The sequence below is a fragment of the Ambystoma mexicanum genome, chromosome 6q (genome assembly GCF_040938575.1).
Source record: "Ambystoma mexicanum isolate Mex_15411 chromosome 6q, UKY_AmexF1_1, whole genome shotgun sequence".
Classification (NCBI taxonomy): Eukaryota; Metazoa; Chordata; class Amphibia; order Caudata; family Ambystomatidae; genus Ambystoma; species Ambystoma mexicanum.
In genome coordinates, this window is record NC_090937.1 from 1346175339 (window position 1) to 1346193753 (window position 18415).

An 18415-nucleotide genomic window follows, 5' to 3' on the forward strand; every position below is an offset into this window, starting at 1 on the left:
GCCCTTCCTTCCAATCGACCTTGGGACTCCAGAAATGATGCCCCCGACCCAGAGCCTGGTGAGACCACTGGACTCAAGAAGACCTGCATTTTGAGCGATCACATGCCGCGGTGTGACCTTGCGGGGCTGCAATACCCCAATACAATGGAATCTCGAGCCATTGTACAACGCACTGTCTTGCGAATTTCGCTGAAACTTCCTGCTGCATCTCCAGAGGCACGATTCCAGTCCAAAACGTGCCCTCATCAGAGTGCTAGACCTTGCAAACGATGAGTATCTGACCAGCGATATTCAGTCTTCTGTGCTCCTGAAAAGGTGCCAAATCCACAGAGCTGTATCCAGCTGTGAAGAAAACTTTGCCTAGAGCCTTCCCTGTGATCCTTTCTGCAAAAGTCCTTCTAGTGTCCGGTCTTCTGTCTTCTTAATGAAGGAATTCAACAACCAGGTTTTGGGCTGCAGATCCTGAAGTCCTACTGCTGCAAAATCTTCTGTGCTGAGGTACTGTGCTGGCTTGGGTATTTACTTATCTTAAGTCTCTTGTGATTCCTGTGTAGTTTTGGGGTGTTTTCTGTGATTGGGAGTCCTCTCCAGTGCACCCAGGCCCATGTTGGAATCCTCCTAGGGCGTCTTCTTTGAAGCCCCTGGACCCTCAACTAACTCTAAAATAAAATACTCACCCGTTTGAACAGTCTTCCTTAGGAGCTCTGACTTTTGCTACTTAGGAACCTATCTTGACACTGCCTGTTGGACACAAGACTCTAGTGACCCCCCCCCCTCCCTCCCTCCCTCCCTGCCACTGAGAACACTCATGCTCCAAGAATAAGGAAAACATGTAAAGGATTGGGCATTTTGCCTAGAAAAGAGAATGCATGTTTAAAAGTTACTTGTAGTAAAAAAGGGTGGTTGGTAACTAACAGAGTGAACAATTACAAAAAGTTATTACCTTAGAAATGTTCTGCTTTTCTGATAGGTATATATAAAGGTTGGTTTACCAACCCTAGAAATGTTCTCCCATTTTAAAAAGTAGATACGTTTATTTTACTTAACATGTGAATTGGTTGTGCCTCTTTGCCAAAAGTAATGCTGTTGGCTTCACTTATTATTTCTTACAGAAAATCAAGTTTGCCAACTGGGTCTTGCTTCCCTTGACTTGCTGTTCGCCTGTCCAGAATAAGTCTGCATTAGGTTTTAGCTACCAAGAACAACAAGTGTAACACTGGGTTTTGCATACCCCTGGTCTGTTTTAGACCGACACAAAAAGAGTTAGGTTTATACCTGCCTTTAAATTGCTTATAGCTCCTGTACAAAGTGTATAGGTTTTACTTACCTTGAGCATAACTGTGTTATCCTAAACTAAGTTAGAGTTATTGCTTCCCTTAGTCTGAACTGAAAAGCAACTGTAATTGAATATTACACCTCAAGGTCGATTCCCCTAGAATAACGGTTATCCTGAATCAGTTATAGGTGTATACTGTTATTAGAATCTGTGTTTCACTAGATCAGAAAAGTACATTGTCCAGTTGATATTTCTATGTGATTTCTTGCTGAGCGGGTCTACAACCCTGGTATTACTTAAAGTAATCTAAAAGTAACTATTGGTTTTGACTTCCCAAGAACTCCTGTTAGGTGTTCCAAATATGGTTATATGCTTTGGTGCGGGTACCTTCAAGCATAGTGTTGGGTTTTTATAAATGTGGGTATAAATAATGTGATGGTACTCATTTCCCCCAAGATTTATCTGGGCTTACTTATATTTAAATTACCATTTATTTTTACATTACATAGTGTTTGTGTTTCTTTGGACCATTTGTATTACAATTTCATGTATACTGATTCTACAGCCCTCTTCCGCTCCTAAGATCAGCCAGGCTGCTCGGTCTATGCTAACATGAACTGAGGTTGTACTACCTTATACTACGAGTGGAATCTTGTACTGTCTCAGTTGAATGGTTTTACCAAGTCCTTAGGACTTCAGAAAAACTGTCCTAACACCCGTTGTCAGGCTGGGGATCCTCGGTAAAGGAAAAATTGTTTCACTTTAGCTTGAAAACTGTATTTCTCCTCTAGTAAAATCACTGTCCTTCGGGTCATACAGCCCCCGTCCAATGACAGTGCTCTCCCTAAGATCGACCCCTGGTGGTCATCTTCAGATTTGGTTAGCACATGAAAGGCAGTATGAACCAAGAAGAGCCACATAGAGGAATGAGGGAGGCTTTGCTGCAGAAATGTTTGGGACAAATGACTCGTGAGCGGCCAGTGGTCTCTCCGTGAGTGACAAAAAAACCCCCCAAAAAGTTAATTTATCTTCATTTTACTTTTTTTTCATAATGTGAATCGCCCTCTGCCATCTTGATTGTGGTAGCAGCACAGAGCCATTGGCGGAGCAGCGCTTGTGGTGCAACTACAAAGGGCAACTGGGCAACTTACTTTCATCACTCCATGTCCGCCGCCTAATTGTATGCACCAGAGTACTTGCGGTGCCCGACTTCCCTACATTGTGACTGGCTCTGTTCCTCTGCTTTACACCTATCTTGATAGCCGGCAGGCAAACGCCAGCCCGCTCCCAAGGCCCACGCCAAGCCCCCGTCTGTGCCTAGGAGGGCTGGATGGGCCCCCTCCCTTTCACGCCCACCACAAACTATGCTGCAACCTCTTGTGTACATCTTGCTCTCCCATGAACTCGGACCTCGGCACACCTATGAACTGCCGAGACTCCACTGAGTGATGGCTGAACTTTCCTTTTGCCTCCTCCACTAGCACACTGATCTATATATTTGCCTATCTTACTTTGCTTATTTATCCCCATCACCTCTCTATGTTTGTGTCCACCGCACAAAAAATAAATGTTGCTGTTTTTTTATTTACATCCTGCAACCTAATTTCACTGCATTTGTGCCTTCTCACTCAAAAACAAATTTAGCTGTGTGTACTTTACATCCTGCAACCTATTTGCACTGCATTGTGCCTCTTCCATCCTGCGCTCAGATTTGCATTGCTTTTTGTTCTCCCTTTGTACCCGTGAGATTAGGACAGAACTGTGAAGTGTAGTCACACTTCTCCTTTAATCTTCCCTCTGCCACCCTAATGGCACTCCCCATCTTTCCGGTCTTCTCTAATTGCTATCCCCCTCTCACCAAGGCTGAAATGAAAAAGCACAACCAAAAACAAAAAAAAGATCCTGCGTGCAAACCCTGGCCTTCCCATCGCAGTGCAACTTCCAGAGAGATCTTCACAGATATCCTTTCATCTACCCCCCCCCTCCAGATGGTTGGATTCCTGATCTCAACTCTACTCTCTCCCCTTTCACTTCCTCTTCCATTAACGGTGGCACCAATTGGGAAGTCTGCTTGGCTGGCTTCTCATCCTCACGGTGATCGTTAATGTGTACCACACTGGCACTATCCTGGGTCAGGGTCCTCAACCCAACCTCCTTATCTTGGACCGGTTCCTGCCTTTCCTCATCAACTTCCTTCCTTCTGCTGCATCTCCCCCCCATCCGACCACCCAAACTGTCCCTCCCCCTCTGACTGGAGTACCATGCCCCTGTACTCCTCCTTAGACAACCTTCAAAAAGCAGAGACCTCCACCTGGCGACTCTTAACGCCCACTCAGCCAACAAACTCTCTACCGACATCTGCCGCCTTCTTGAAGACACTGACCTCGACATTCTCGCCCTCACCGACACTTTGTTCAATGCCAGCTCAGTCACTGCTTTTGACTCCTTCCTCTGTGATGACTTCAAGATCATTTCTAAGCCTCAACCTCACTGTGCTGGCGTTGGGGTCGCCTTAATCTATCCTGAGCGGGTTCCTTCTTCCATCGTACTGACCAAACTGCATTCTTCATTTGACAGCTTGGTTTGCAAATTTGTCATCTCTCCCTCCTACACTCTAATTGCTATCATCTACTAGCCTCCGGGTGTTACCACCTTGTTCCCCCCTCTGAATGGGACAATTTCTGCTCCTCCTTACGTTCAACCACCTCCAACAACCTCCTCTTGGGTGACTGACATTCAATTGGACTCCCCTGCCTCAGCATCCACTCTTTTCAATGGCCTCTGTCCCTCCCTTTCCCCCACCCTTCTCCCCTTTGGTCTAACCCTCTTGGCTGGACATACCTTGGACGCCATCATCCACTCAGACCTCTCTCGCTCCCCCTCTAGTCACCCCTCTGTCTTAGTCAGACCATCCTCTCCTCCCACCTGGGTCCCTTCGGCCCTCCTACTGCATCCTCAAATGCCCTGCCAACCTCGTTCTCCAACATCTGCTGGATGAAACTAAGGACTACCTTTGCTTCTACCTTTATCCCCCCTTTTCCCCCACTACCTCTGACTCTACCACCAACTCTGCTCTCAGCAACCTTCACTCAGCCATCACAATACTCTCGACACCCTTGCTCCAGCCATGAGGACCAGCCAGAAACCCGCCTCTAAGCTGAACACCTGGTATGACTCGGAAATTGCGGCCCTGAAACTAAAGTGCAGAGCAGCGGAACGGAAATGGCAAACCTCAGGTTCACCCTCTGACAAACTGGCCGCCGCCGGCTCCAAACGCAATACAGACTATCCATGCCAAGAAAAGGGCCCACATTGTGCGAATATCGGGTGCATCCAATAACACGGCTGAACTTTTCCAAATCTGCAGGGAGCTAGCCAACCCTTCCGCAGTCTTCTCCTCCCCTCTTCCTTCCCAGGCCCTCTGCAATGCACTGGCCACACACTTTACCACGAAAACTCAGGACATCGTAAACACCCTTGTCATTTACCAACCAAACACATCCCACACCGCCTTGGCCACCCACCCTCCTCCTTCTGCCTTTCTCCTCCTTTACCAGTCACACCTGAAGAAGTTACCAGAGTTTTCTGCTCTATGAAAGCTTCTTCCAAATAGGTTCCCCCTGCATTCAAGAACCATGAAGGACAACATTTGCTTTCTTGCCCCCGCACTCGCAACCACTCGTTCTCCACTGGTTCTTTCCCCTCCTCCCTCAAGCACTCCCTTGTGCACCCGCTCCTGAAAAAACCTTCAGCTGACCATACCTGTCCATCCAACCACCACCCTGTTTCAACCACCCCCTTCCTGGGGAAACTGCTGGGGAAGCTGGCCTTGCCCCAGCTTCCACACTGAACTGGTCAGCTGTCTCCATGATCATCAATATGCATTTGGAGCATCAGAAACTGCTCTTCTGAACACCTGTGAAGAACTGCTCGCATCCCTGGACTCCACCTCCCCAGCTGTCCTCATCCTACTTGATCCCTCCTCTGCCTTTGACAATCACCCATTCCATCCTCATACAAAATCTCCATCATACCCTTGGTATCTCGGAACGGCACTGGAATGGTTGACCCCTTTCCTAACTGTCCACTCTTCCCAAGCCATCTTGGGCACCTTCTCCTCTCCTACTTCCTTCTCCACTTGTGGTGTCCCCCCCATTGATGTACTCTCCCCCCCCCCCGCCAGCTCATTAACATCTACCTTGCTCGGCTGGCCTGCATCTCCTCCTTCTCCCCTAACTTAGTGTTATGCAGATGACAACCCTTTTTCAGACTTCCTGCTGACTCACTTGCACCTTCCTTCATTTCCCCCACTGCCTGTCTGCCATCCAGGCTTGGTGCTCTTCCAATGATCTGTACCTCAACGCCTAAAGAATTACGATTGGGACCCCTGCTCCTTCCTTCCCTTCTCTCTGGGCTCCCACCTTGGGCTCTCCAACGGCTCCTTCTGAAGCCAGAAACCTTGGAGTCATCTTTGACTCCTCTTTATTCTTCCTCCCTCACACGCAGGACGTTGCCAAGAAGTCCCACTTCCAACTCTTACTTCTCAAAGGAATGCTCTCATTTCTCACTTTACCCCAGAAGATCAATGTTTCCCGAGCGCTGGTTCGCTCTGGGCATGACTATTGCAACAGCCTCTTCCTCAATCTACCTTCTTCCACTCTGCGACCCCTTCAGCTAATCCAGAATAGAGCAGAGAGATGTATCATTGGCCTTAAGACCAGGGACAGCATCTCTCCTGCCCTAAAAAGTCTCCACTGGCGCCCGGCTGCTGCATGGATCAAATTCAAATCCCTCTGCATCATCCACAAGGCGGTCTGGGGCCAGGGACCATACGATCGGCAACTTTCTCACAAAATACTCTCCTTCTAGTCCTCTACATTCCTCTGGCACCAGCTCCCTGTGTGTAAAGCATTTCACTAAACAGAGCAGGAGGTTGTTCGCTTTCCTCAGCTAGATCCAGCCTTTGGAACAGCCTCCCCCTCCCTCTGTCTTGAGCAGGACCTTCTTAAGTTCCGAAAGCACCTCAAGACTCCTTTTCCTCCTCCTTCCCTCCTCCGATAATCCCACAGTTGCAGTGATTGGCGTCTTGAACCTTATGCTTCCTCGGGGCCCCTGACCATTCACACCCAATCTCTCCAGCTGTCTACCTTCAGCACCTGCCTCGACACACGCAATGGAGACTTGCACTTTTTCACCCAACGTGGATCCTGGTCGCAAAGCACTTGCCATACCTTGCACTTCATCTGTGGCTCACTCTCGAGCACGGACAGCCCAACACTTAGCCCACTGCCCTCTTTCTTGCACATTCTGAATACTCACAAAGCATAGTAGGTTTGGCCGTCCCTTGCCCCACTGTAGTTTTGTATTTGTTAATTGTACTGCAATCCCATGTTCCCTAAATGTTGCCCTGTGGCAGAGAATTTATTTTCTGTATGAGCATCTAACAAGCAAATAAATAAATCCATGCCAGACCCATGCTGGAGAACAAGAGTTACAGTTAAGTAACTTAAACCTTCTCCAGCATGGGATCTGGCATGGATTCCCATGCTCATTAATTAATGTGTCAACAGAAGTTAAAAAAAAAAAAAAAAAAAAAAAAAAAAACCCTCACCCCTGGAACCGACTCACATCAAGTGAAGAGGTTGCGTACCAACGCCTGGCTGACTCAGGACTCTTTCCTAGATTCCCTGTCGACGCAGTAGAACCCTGTGAAGGTGTGTGTGGACTTCCACGTAGCACCCCTGCAAATGTCGAGCAGGGGCACACCAGAGAGAAATGCCATTGTTGCTGCAATGGCTCTGGTAGAGTGGGCTCTCCACAATGACAGTGCATGATGCAGCCAGAAAGCCGCCTCGAAATGGAAGCCTTCGACAAGGCCTTCGCATGATTCATAGGTCCAGAATTTACGTGCAACACATGTTTTCCGAAACCCCTTTGAGCAAGCCACGTAGAACTTCCAAGGCATGAGCAATGTCCAGTGACTGCAAGGCGCTCTCCACTGGCTACAGCAGATTTGTGAAGACAGGCAACACCAAAACCTCATTGAAATGGAACTCTGATGTAGCATCAGCATAACGGTGGGGTGCTTATGCAGTCCCACAGTTTAAGCGTGGAAGGTCCAGTTTGACTGCTTGCAAGACGGTCCCTGGATCTCCCCGACCCGTCTGGCGGAGATGATTTCCATGAGGAAAGCCATCTTCCACGAGAGAAAGTTCAGCAGGGTTTGATGCATCAGCTCAAAAGGCGCCCCCATGAGTTTAGTCAAGACCACAATGAGTTACCGAGCTGGGGCAGGAGCCTTCACTGGCGGAAAAGCCACAAAGAGGCCTTTGAGAAACCCCTTGATGAGTCTGTGTGACCCTAGGGAAGGCCAGGTGCAGTTTTATCGAGGCGTGAGCCAGTTCAGCCCTGGCCAAGGAAAGCAGGTATGGTAGGAGCTGTGGTGCTGCGATACGCAGGGGAGCATCTTCCAAGTCCGGCACCACATATTAAAGATGCTGCTAGGGATCTGGCACCATTCATAACTAAACTAATAAACTAAACTACTAAACGCCTCCTTCACATCAGGTATTGTACCCGCCAATCTAAAGGAGTCATGGGTTCTACCCCTCAAATAATCATTGGACCCTACCATTCCGACAAACTGTTCAATTACAACGGTCCCTTTTCTTTTAAGTATTTTGGACAGGGTTGCATTCTTGCAAATCCAAGACTATTTAGAAACGAACAACCTTTTGGGGACTCGGCAGTCTGGCTACAGACCTCAACATGGCACAGAAACAGCACTAATTGACTTAAAAAGCCAGATTGACAAACTCAAAGATCAAGGGAAAAATGGCACTACTCCTACTGCTGGACCTTCCGGCGGTGTTTGACTTGGTCGACCACAGTGTACTCTGTAATCACCTTGCCACAGCAGCCTATTTTCTCCCAAAAAGCAATCACATTGGTTGAATCATTCCTAAACAGGACCATGAGAGTTTTCTCCCTGTCTGCAGAAGCTGACCCAATCCCCATTTCCTGAGGCGTACCTCAAGGTTCTTGCGTGTCCACCACTATGTACAATATCTTCACAAAGCCTCTTTTTGACAAGTTGGATCATCTGGGTGTCACCTATTCTAACTACACGGATGACACCCAGATACTCCACCTTTAACGGGCAACCATGACAGAGAATGGATTGTGTACGTATTCCTCATCTTGTGATACTCCCATAGCAGTGGTCAATTTGCAGGTGGGAGTGCTAGTTTTTGTTTTCATGGACGAAGTGAAGTACCGCCCTGGCAAATAACCCCTCATTGCAGGAGGAGGCATCTAAGCAGTAATGCTTTATAAAAGGTATGCATTGATGTCCATGTTGCTGCTGAGCAAATGTCTTTTGCAGGTACTCCACTCTTCAAAGCCGCAGAAGTAGCCATTCCCCTAGTGAAGTGAGCACGTAGCCCATCCGGTGGGTCTTCTCCCGCTAATCTGTAGCATTCCAATGTAGCCAGAATGATCGAGTGGGATATAGTTTGTTTTGTCACCACTAATCCCAATTTACGACCTGTGTAACCCACAAAGAGTTGGTCATCTTGACATAATTTTGTCATTCTTAAAATGTAAAAGCTGACGGTCCTCTTGGGGTCCAGTCTATGTAGTCTCTCCTCTTCTTTTCCCAAATGAGGAGGAGGAGGATAGAATGTTGGTAAAATAATTTTCTACGACAAATGGAAGTCAGAAACTACCATCGGTAAGAAAGATGGTTTAACCTTAAGAACTACCTTATACTTGTAAAAGATGGTACATGGAGGTTTACATGAGAGAGCCTGTAGTTCACTAACCCTGCGGGCTGATGTTAATGCCACAAGAAGGGCAGTTTTTAATGTTAAAAGCCTCAATGTACAGGAGTGCAGAGGCTCAAATGGTATACAAGTTAGGAATTTAAGAACTAAGTTTAAATCCCAAGTTGGAACATGAAACGGTATTGGTGGATATACATTGGTAAGTCCTTTTATGGACTGTATGATTAATGGAATTGTAAAGTAAGAAACCTCTTCCGAGGAGCGCTTAAAAATGGACAGCGCAGCAAGATATCCTTTGATTGTTCCGATCCGGAGCCCCAGATTGGCTAGATGTAACAGGAAAGAAAGCACCACTGGGGTGCCATATTAAAAAGGGTCCACATCCCTATCTTTGCACCAGTTACTGAACTTGTTACAACGACACCGGTACAAAGATTTTGTTGCTGGCCGAAAGCAAAATCTCCATTACGTCATCCGGAAGATCCCAATCCTTATATCTCAACCTCTCAGAAACCATGCCTGTAGGTTGAGTGTCTTACATGTCCAGAAGGTCCGGGTACCACGCCCTCCTGGCCCAGTACAGGGCAATCAAGATCATGGTTTTCCTGAACTTTCTCAACCTCCCGATTACTTGAGTAATCACGGGAACTGGAGAAAACTCATACAGCAGGGGAAAATCCCAGTCCACCATGAACGAGTCTCCTAGAGCTCCTCTCGGGGGAAATTCCCTTGAGCAGTACAGGTCGCACTTCCGGTTTACCGTGGTTGCGAACAGATCCACTTGAGGGGTTCCCCAAAGGGCGAAGATCTCCAGAAGGACTTCCTGAGCTAACTCCCATTCGTGAGAGACTGTGCTCTGCCTGCTCAGAGCGTCTGCCTTGTGTGGGGTGCGAAGGGATTCTTTGTGTCCATGCAACTATTTTTGGTAGCTTTGTGTTTACTTGCACCTACATTTTTTTTTTCATATTCTCGCATGCACCTGTGCATTTCACTGCATAATGATTTTTAGAGTGCCATATACTCTAAAATGGCTGACATAAGATGTTCCCATCCTTTGTCCATCTTGTATTTTGGCCTTCTTCCTGCCCCTCTCGGTCCCAGATTTCCTATATATGGCATATCTTTCCCTGGACAAAACCTCAGCTTTTCCGGGCAATGTTGCGGCATGGGTTTGCGGCTGGATCTGGAGGGTGGGGAAGGGGGTTTGGGGTATGTGGGGCTGGGACTGTCTGGTCCGAGTCCAAATCCATGGCAAATTGTGCCTCTTGCTGGGCAGATGTGGTGGCTAGAGGCTGTCCAGGATTGGACAGCCACTGCTAGTTTGAATGGTGCAGATTCTTACCATTGTTGGGCTTGGGGTGGCTCTAGCTTGCATCCTGGATAAAAGGAGGACTTTTGCAAACTTTCAGATTGTTGTTTTGGCCAAGACCCCATGAAGAGGAACACCTCAATGAAGACCCAAAGCTGTTACTTTGCAGATCTTAATCAGTGCTACTATCCCCATTACCAGTGGGACCTATCAGTACCCCCTGCTCCAGGATCCTCGCTCTTGGAAGCCTTTGGAGGTGTGCCTGAACCATTGTGTGGGCCGATCAGCTTCCTCATGGGATACCCACTGCATCATTTGCAGTCCAGAGTTTAGACTTGGGACTCTTTTGGTACACCACTTGTGAAACAAGAGGCCTCCCACTGCAGTTGCAGCTCTCCAGCACGAAGAGGGGCCTCGCTGGATCAGCTTCTACAAGGTTAGACTTCCACCATTTGTTCGTTGGGGCCATGGCGGATCTCTGCCTGCATCGTGTCCTAGGGGTCCTTGGAAGTAAGTAGTCAACAATGTGGTGGTCCTCTTCCCATGCAAGGGTCATCCAGTTGTCCAGTGTCAGAAACAGTTGTAGCACAGTGCAGAATGGCAGACTTTCCGAAACTAAAGCCTGATGCCCAAAGTGACCTCTGCAGTAGCGACTCCTAGACCCTCTCCAACTGAACAAAGACATGGAGAAAAGGAGCCCTGCAATTGCAAGAAACTCAGAAGTGGCTCGAGTGAATAGGGGGCGGAGGGTTCAATAAACATACTTGTTCCTACCCACCAACCTCCCTTAGGGTTTAATGGGTGTAAAGTCCTTGCCCCAACTCTAGATTGCCTCATCATAACCAAGAGGAGTTCTGGTGAAGGCCCATCCACTTGGCTTCCTCGAAGGTATTTGGATAGGATGTCCCAAGGACTTTGCTCTTATTCTTCAACTTTGGAACACAACGGCCTGTTGGATTCGCAAACATGTTTAGACTACTTCCAAAACACCTACCCTCCTGAAAATAATTATATTTGCACCTGTGACTCTAAGGGCACTAGTCCCCATCTTTTCTAGCAAGGGAATGAGTTCTATAGTGTAGTGCCCTATAATTCTAAGACTGAAAATGGTTTTTTTCACTTCTTTCCGATTCACAATTTCCAAATTGGTTACTACTTAACATGTTCTGTAATGGCTTGGCAGGTAAAGAAAGATGGCCATGAGGGGTTTCCAGAGCAAGGCCAGAGATTAAGATTAATGCTAAACCTTCAACCATCACCTCTTTTGTTTTTCTGTAGTCGCCCTGAGTGGGACGGGTATGCCCAGACATGGGGTCCCGTGCCTGCTTGGCCTAGAAACCCAAGCTACTCCTCCCCAGCGAGGCCAAAACATGTCTGGGAATGCATGCGGTCTCGCGCAGAAGGGATGTGACCAAGCAGTTCAGGCTTGACTGCCCCTTTTGGGGTGGGACCAAGCTTGATTTGCATATGGTGTTTCCCCTTTTGCAAAAGCTTGGCAGGCGAAGAACGATGGTCTGGAGGATCGCCAAGGTTGAGATTAATTCTAAACCTTCCTGCCATCACCTCTTGCTTGGTTTAGGACTATTTTCCTGCATCCAAAGTTCTAAAAATGCTACCACCAAAAGTTTGAACCTTTGGTGGTAGCATTGTAAAATAAAGGGGGCCGTCGCCCCACTCACTATACTTTATGGAATAGTGAGCGGAGGCTGTGGGGGACACCCTGTTACGCTCACCTGGCTCCCACAGGGGCGTCGGTCGGACCCGGACAGCTACGGTCTCCACCCACATGATGCGTAGTGCAGCGATGACTGACTGGCTCTGCCCTCCTAATCTTGTCTGCTTAACCCGTAGAAATATTCTCCTGCAAGTGGAGAGATGGATTTAGCCACTTGTGGATTCAAGTAATGGCACCCCCACAAGTCCTACCCAACTAATCACCTCCAAAATGCCCTCACAGCAATCTCACCTTATATTCTTGAAAGAGGAGCTCTCCATCCTGTGGATTTGCAGGGGCGCATCGATTCCAGTTACTTCACTGGTTTGAGGGCTCGGGAGAGTTCCGGAGAGTATTGACTCTGAGGTCCCTGGTGAGGACCAGTAAGTATTAAGTTCATAGAGTTCAAAATGTCCGATGTTCACTCTTGTTCCCCCTTTCCTTTCTTGTCTTGCAGCTGGTTCGTGAAAAGATGCTCTTGTGGCAGGTGGTGGCGCTCATGTAAGAGTCTGTATTACCCGGCGTTGTCCGGTAAATGTTGCACATGGAAAAGGTGTTTTGTCTCTTTACAGATGCGGCACGTGAAAATATGGAGAGTTACAAAAGGATGCCTCCGGTGATAAATCAGGTAAGTCTATGGTGGTAAGAATTATATTTGTTGGTTCCCTCGGCTCACCTTGTGGTTTTCTTTTGTCTCCTAGGTGCCGAAGTTCGGCGAAGAAATGATGGAGGCAGCGCCGACCCGAAGGATGCTGTGAAGACTGGCGAGTATGGCGCGGCGCTGCAGCTGGAGGTGCGGCGCGTGCAGAAATGATGTTCTTTACAGGTCCGGAGACGAGATGGATCCAGAATCAGGTGTGGAATAGAAATAAGTTTGTTTTCTAACCCTTTCTTTCCTCTGTTTTAGGAGCTCCGGATTCGAGGCGGGCGTGGCAGAATACTGGATGCAGGCACTGTGAGCGTTACGCTGCTGGATGCAGAATAACGCGAAGCGTGTGTTGCTGGTCGGGCGTGGTTTAAATAGCCTCAAAAGTAGTCCCAGGTAAGAAGTCCCTAGAACCACACCCGAGTAAAAATAGTCCCTGTAGAAAAATAGTCCCTTTCAGGCTTCATGTTGGAGTCATTTGCAGCATGGTCTTCCTGAGGTAAGTAATGACTATGAGCCTGGCGCCTAAGGCACCAGGACTGAACCCAGATAGCCCCTAGCTGGGGCTGCTGATGTTTTACTAAATGTCTAGATGACTGCTCCCGGGGCTGATGGCTTGGTCCGGATGCATGGGGGTAGGCACACACCCCCGCAGCCTTCCATTGCAGCGCCGGTTCCCCGATCACAGAAGTGAAAGGGAACTGGCGCGCAGGAACCCAGCGTGAAGATGAAGGTAAGTGGGGTTTGTTTATGTTGGGGATTTGGGTGGGGGGTGTGCTGAGGGTGTGGGAGTGTTATGGGTGTGTTGTGTGTGTGAGTTTGTATGTGTGTTCACATGAGAAAGGTGCGAACATTTGGTAGTTAGCACCTTTCTTATGCAAACGATTTGCCCGCGGTAATTTCAGCTGCGGGCAAATCACTCGGATTCTCTTGCTTTGCTTTATTTGGTTTGCTACATTACTTTAGAAAACAGATCAGTTTTAGAACACTGTAAAGTGTTGGTGCTCTGTAGCCCGAGCGCCCCAGAAGTGAATGTACATAGAATAGTAGTGTATGTTCATACTTACTTGTGAGTTTGAAAAGTTCAGGCCTAAATATTTGTACTTTCATACATTCTACCTAACTTGTATTTTTAAGAGTGCTCCGAGTGCTTAATGCAGTGGTGTTGCTGGGGGGAGGGTTTGAGGGGGGATATAGCCCCAGGCTTTTGGTTGCAGCCCTGGGTTCAGGGGCTACAAGCAAAAGGCTAGCTAGCCCAGAGTCCCAACAGTCCAGACATTAGCATAGCCCAGGATCTTTTCCAGACATAGCAACACCCCTAGCTTAATGGAACCCTTCACCACTCTCATACCCCGAAGTCTACGCTTTGCTGCTCAGTCACACTACCCAGATAGTCTGGCTAGACATTAGTCATTCCCTGTTCACCAGATAAGGTGGCATTCCAAAATCTGTCCGCAGGGCTGAAATTCTCTCGATATGTATCAACACCGTTTGTAGATAGATTGTGGACACCATGTCATTAAAGGTTCTTGTACGAACAACTGCTCAAAGGACTCCTCCAATCACAAAGAAAAATAGAATCCCATAGAACCCTTGTTCCTGGTGCGTATGTGTGGTGCATAGGGTGAAGGCTGATTGAGGGCAGAGGAGAGTCTCACAAGTAAGAAAGGATCCCAAAAATAAAAAAAAACTGATCTGCACTCGCACCTTCAGTCCGCAATTAGACCTTCTGTACCATCAATATTTGGACTCGCGTGCATTTCCAGTAGAAATATATTAGCCTGCATTATGTGTAAATTAAAACCGAACAACTTTTATAAATAATGATTTATTGCCAAAGATGTACAGTATGGTAATATGGCAGCATAATTTCAAGTTAAATTGCATAAAACACCGATCATGAATTCGAAAAAGGCAAACTGCTAAACTACTCCATACACATTTTGCCAACCCAAACAACCGTCAGTCAATCAATACAAAAATATATTTTCAAGGAATTAACTTGGGCTTTTGGAAACGGTACAACATTTCTTTCCACTTATGCATATTGAAGTTAATGGAGGACAAGCATTTCATTTGCCATGAGTTTTTGTTTACACAACAATTGAACAGAGGATGAATAGCTCTAGGGAGAAGAGCAAACAAATGTCAAATGCTACTGCATTTTTTGACAATATGCCAAAATAACTTTGGAATAGATTCAGTAAAACTCCTTACATAGTCAAGGGGAATAAAGACTGCACTAACAAGGTCGGGATGGACTGCACATTGTTTTGCCTAACAATTTGCATTAAAAACATTCAGCAAAATTATTGTACTTGAAATGTTCAGATACTTGCATTCTACCCAATAAAAAGAGCATTGTAAGAAGACCTTATTAGTCAGTTTTCATATTTTGCCAGTATAAAAGCAGATTTTAAATGTATAGACTATTTCAGCAACTTTACTTTTTCTTTTAAAACCCTAAATTTAGGATTGCAGTGGATTTTCTTGTTGAAAATAACAAAGACATCCTCTTCAGATTTGTGATGTTCTGTTGTAACAGAATAATACTGAGCTAGAACCTAAAAGAAAATAAAGGGAGAACATTAATGGACATCACAGGGGTTTTTAAAATTGGTTGCTTTTGTATACATATGTTCTTGGCATGGTTTTATATCGGTTTGCAAGTAACAATACTGAACATCTACTTAATACATGAGCAGCCCACTTTCACAAACAAAGGCGTTATGGATACGAGCACATGATGGGTTATTGATTCAAGTTATTCCTTTCTAGTTCTGCGAAGATGGCAATCTTTACACAACACTAACCAAGGACGTTCTCAGCTTACACATGACAAATATTACTTGCCCAGAAATAGTTTGTGGCTTGCATCTGCTTACAATTGCACGCTTCGCATAGGCCACCATCTAGTGGTAGGCTCTGCGTATTGCACTTTTTTCCAATAAAAAAACAGGGCATCCCTGTCCCACTATCCTCATCCTACGTATACAGAGACTGATGATCCTTCACGCATCAACATCCTCAAATGGTTGATTTTTTGACATGAAGTGTTTGCTGCGAGAGTTATTGATTTGCTGTATTGTCTCGCTGTATTGTTGTGGGGAGGACAGGCGCATGCAATTTTAAGCAGATACAAGCCACAGAAAGACTATTAATTGGTAATTAATGTTCGTCTTCTGGGGCTTGTGAATCTGCTTAGATCCACATGCTTTGCATAAATTAGCTGTACCTGGAGAAGGTGGTGTGAGCTGCAGGTACACTGTCCACTTGTGAATCAGCAATAGCGTTGTGTAAAGTATGGACTATATCAAAGTTGCACGTTTTTTTCTAAAGGCACGTTAATAGTACATGCGAAGGTTGCTCTTGTGCTACGTGTAGAATGGCAGTGTTTTATGTGCTAGTGTAGAACAGTTGAATATACTTGGCAATCAATCTAGCAATGATTACCTTTGTTACTGGGTCACCTCCACCCACTGCAAAAAAAAAAAAAATGGCTTGCGTTTCTAATTGGTTTAGCATTGTGGAAACACAAGCACTCTGCATACATCTAGAGTGTGCAATGTCTACTTTCCCCTTCCTCTGGGTAGGGGCAGAAAGACAGTAATTTGATAGATTGCAGGAATCTATTTAAGTGAGAAATGAGAGAGTTCTTAAAAACAACCTTATGTTTGTGTATAGTTATAATAAAAAGATTCAGTGACAGAGAGCATGTAGTTCACTTCTTCTAAAGGACATGACAGCTAGAAAAGCTACTTTGTATGCAAGTTCCCTTAGATTAGCGTTATGCATTGGCCAAAAAAGGCCCATCCTTCTGCCCCCAAAGTAGCCACTGTGGCACTGCATTAAAGGAATGGTTCGCCCAAAATTTTTTATTTCAAAAATAGATAGGCAATATAAAAAACAAAACAATTGGCATTTTTTTTTTTCGAAGTCCCTATGTAAAATTTGGAGCAATTCAAGCTAAAAAATGTGCAAAAGCAAGCACATGGGCTCATTCATTTTGTGAAATGGATGCCCGCCTGTGCTGGCTTTTGCGGCACTAATGAAGGAAAAGCCAGCCAGCTGTAGTAATCAAAAGCTACCACTGGGTGGCTTTTCCTTCATTGGTGCCGGGACTCGGACGGGAGACTACAGGCAGAAAAGCTGCAGCTGCATCTCAGTAAGAGCTATTTTTTTTTTTTTAAATGAGCACTAGCTGCGTTTTTTTTCCCCTAAGTTTTCCGGGCTCAAAAACCGCAGCTTTAAAAACGTTGTATTTATGTTTGCAGTCGCTTTTGAAGCGACCGCAAACATAAATACGTTATTGTGTTTGAAAACGCTGCGGTTTTTCTTAGAAAGAAACTTAGAAAGAAAAACAGCAGCGTTTTCAAACACAACCGCGTTGTGTTTCTGCCTAAATCTGCTTTCCCATTTGGGGCTCTAGGGCTCGAGCCCTAGAGCCCCAAATGGGAAAGCAGATTTAGGCAGAAACACTGCAGCATTTAGCATTTCCTATTTGGGGCTCTCGGGCCCCCGTGGGGAGCCCGAGAGCCCCAAATGGGAAATCAGCTGTAGACAGAAACACTGCAGCATTTAGCATTTCCTATTTGGGGCTCTCGGGCCCCCGTGGGGAGCCCGAGAGCCCCAAATGGGAAATCAGCTGTAGGCAGAAACACTGCGGCATGTAAACACAACCGCGTTGTGTTTCTGCCTGCCTTTGCTTTCACTTTGTGTCTCCGGTGCTCCGCCAGGGGAGCACCGGAGACCCAAAGTGATAGCCACGGCAGGCAGAAACACAACGCGGTTGCGTTTGAAAACGCTGAGGTTTTTCTTTCCGAGTTTCTCAGGCTCCTCCGAGCCGGAGGAGCCTGAGAAACTAAGAAAGAAAAAAGAAAAAACGCAGCGTTTTCAAAGACAATAACATTGTATTTATGTTTGCGGTCACTTCAAAAGCTACCGCAAACATAAAAACATTTTTAAAGCTCCTCCAGCCCGGAAAACTTTTCTGCCTGTAGTCTCCGGTCCCTGTCCTCGGCGTACAGCACGAATGAAGGAAAAGCCACCCAGTGGTAGCTTTTGTTTACTACAGCTGGCTGGCTTTTCCTTCATTAGTGCCGCAAAAGCCAAAGCGAGCACAGTGGCGGGCATCCATTTCACAAAATGGATGTCCCCATGTGCTATCTTTGAGCTTGAATTGCTAAAAATTTTACATAGGGACTTCGAAAAAAAAAAAATGCCAATCGTTTTGAAATAAAACATTTTGGGCGAACCTTCCTTTAAGGTCCAATCCAGAAGGACAGTGAGTAATTGGTGGGTGAATTTGCTAGACGTCCTCCAAAAAAGCCTCAACAGCAACAGTCCACAAAGTTTTTTCTGTTGGCACATAAGAGTTGTAGACTAAACCAGAGTCAAAATGATATAGTAGGTAAAATCAAAATATTGGTTGGTGAATGTTATGTAGAATTTACGTCTTGAGTGTAATTACTCCTACTTGGCGAGTCCCCCAGCATTTTTGCTGTACTATTGGATATTTTGGACCATCTCTCCGAGTGGGAACCATTTAACACACATTCTTTTACTCCGTACTTGGGAACCCTTTCTATCTCTTTTGGATACTTTTTAATGAAGCTATGCTTTCCTCCATGTTTTCTGGCATCTACATTTTACTGTTGCAGCATGCAGCACTTTCCGTGCAGTGTTG

At 46.3% G+C, this 18415-nt stretch overlaps 1 protein-coding gene across 1 annotated transcript in view; it reads right to left on the bottom strand.

Moving 5' to 3' along the window:
• Positions 1-14541: 14541 nt before the first annotated feature.
• The window catches only part of LYAR (Ly1 antibody reactive), a 110991-nt gene continuing 107117 nt past the window's right edge, over positions 14542-18415 (bottom strand). The window contains exon 9 of the mRNA XM_069631966.1: positions 14542-15293. Coding sequence (XP_069488067.1) covers positions 15159-15293 — 135 coding nt within the window. The 3' untranslated portion in view covers positions 14542-15158. The remainder of the gene's footprint in view (positions 15294-18415) is intronic.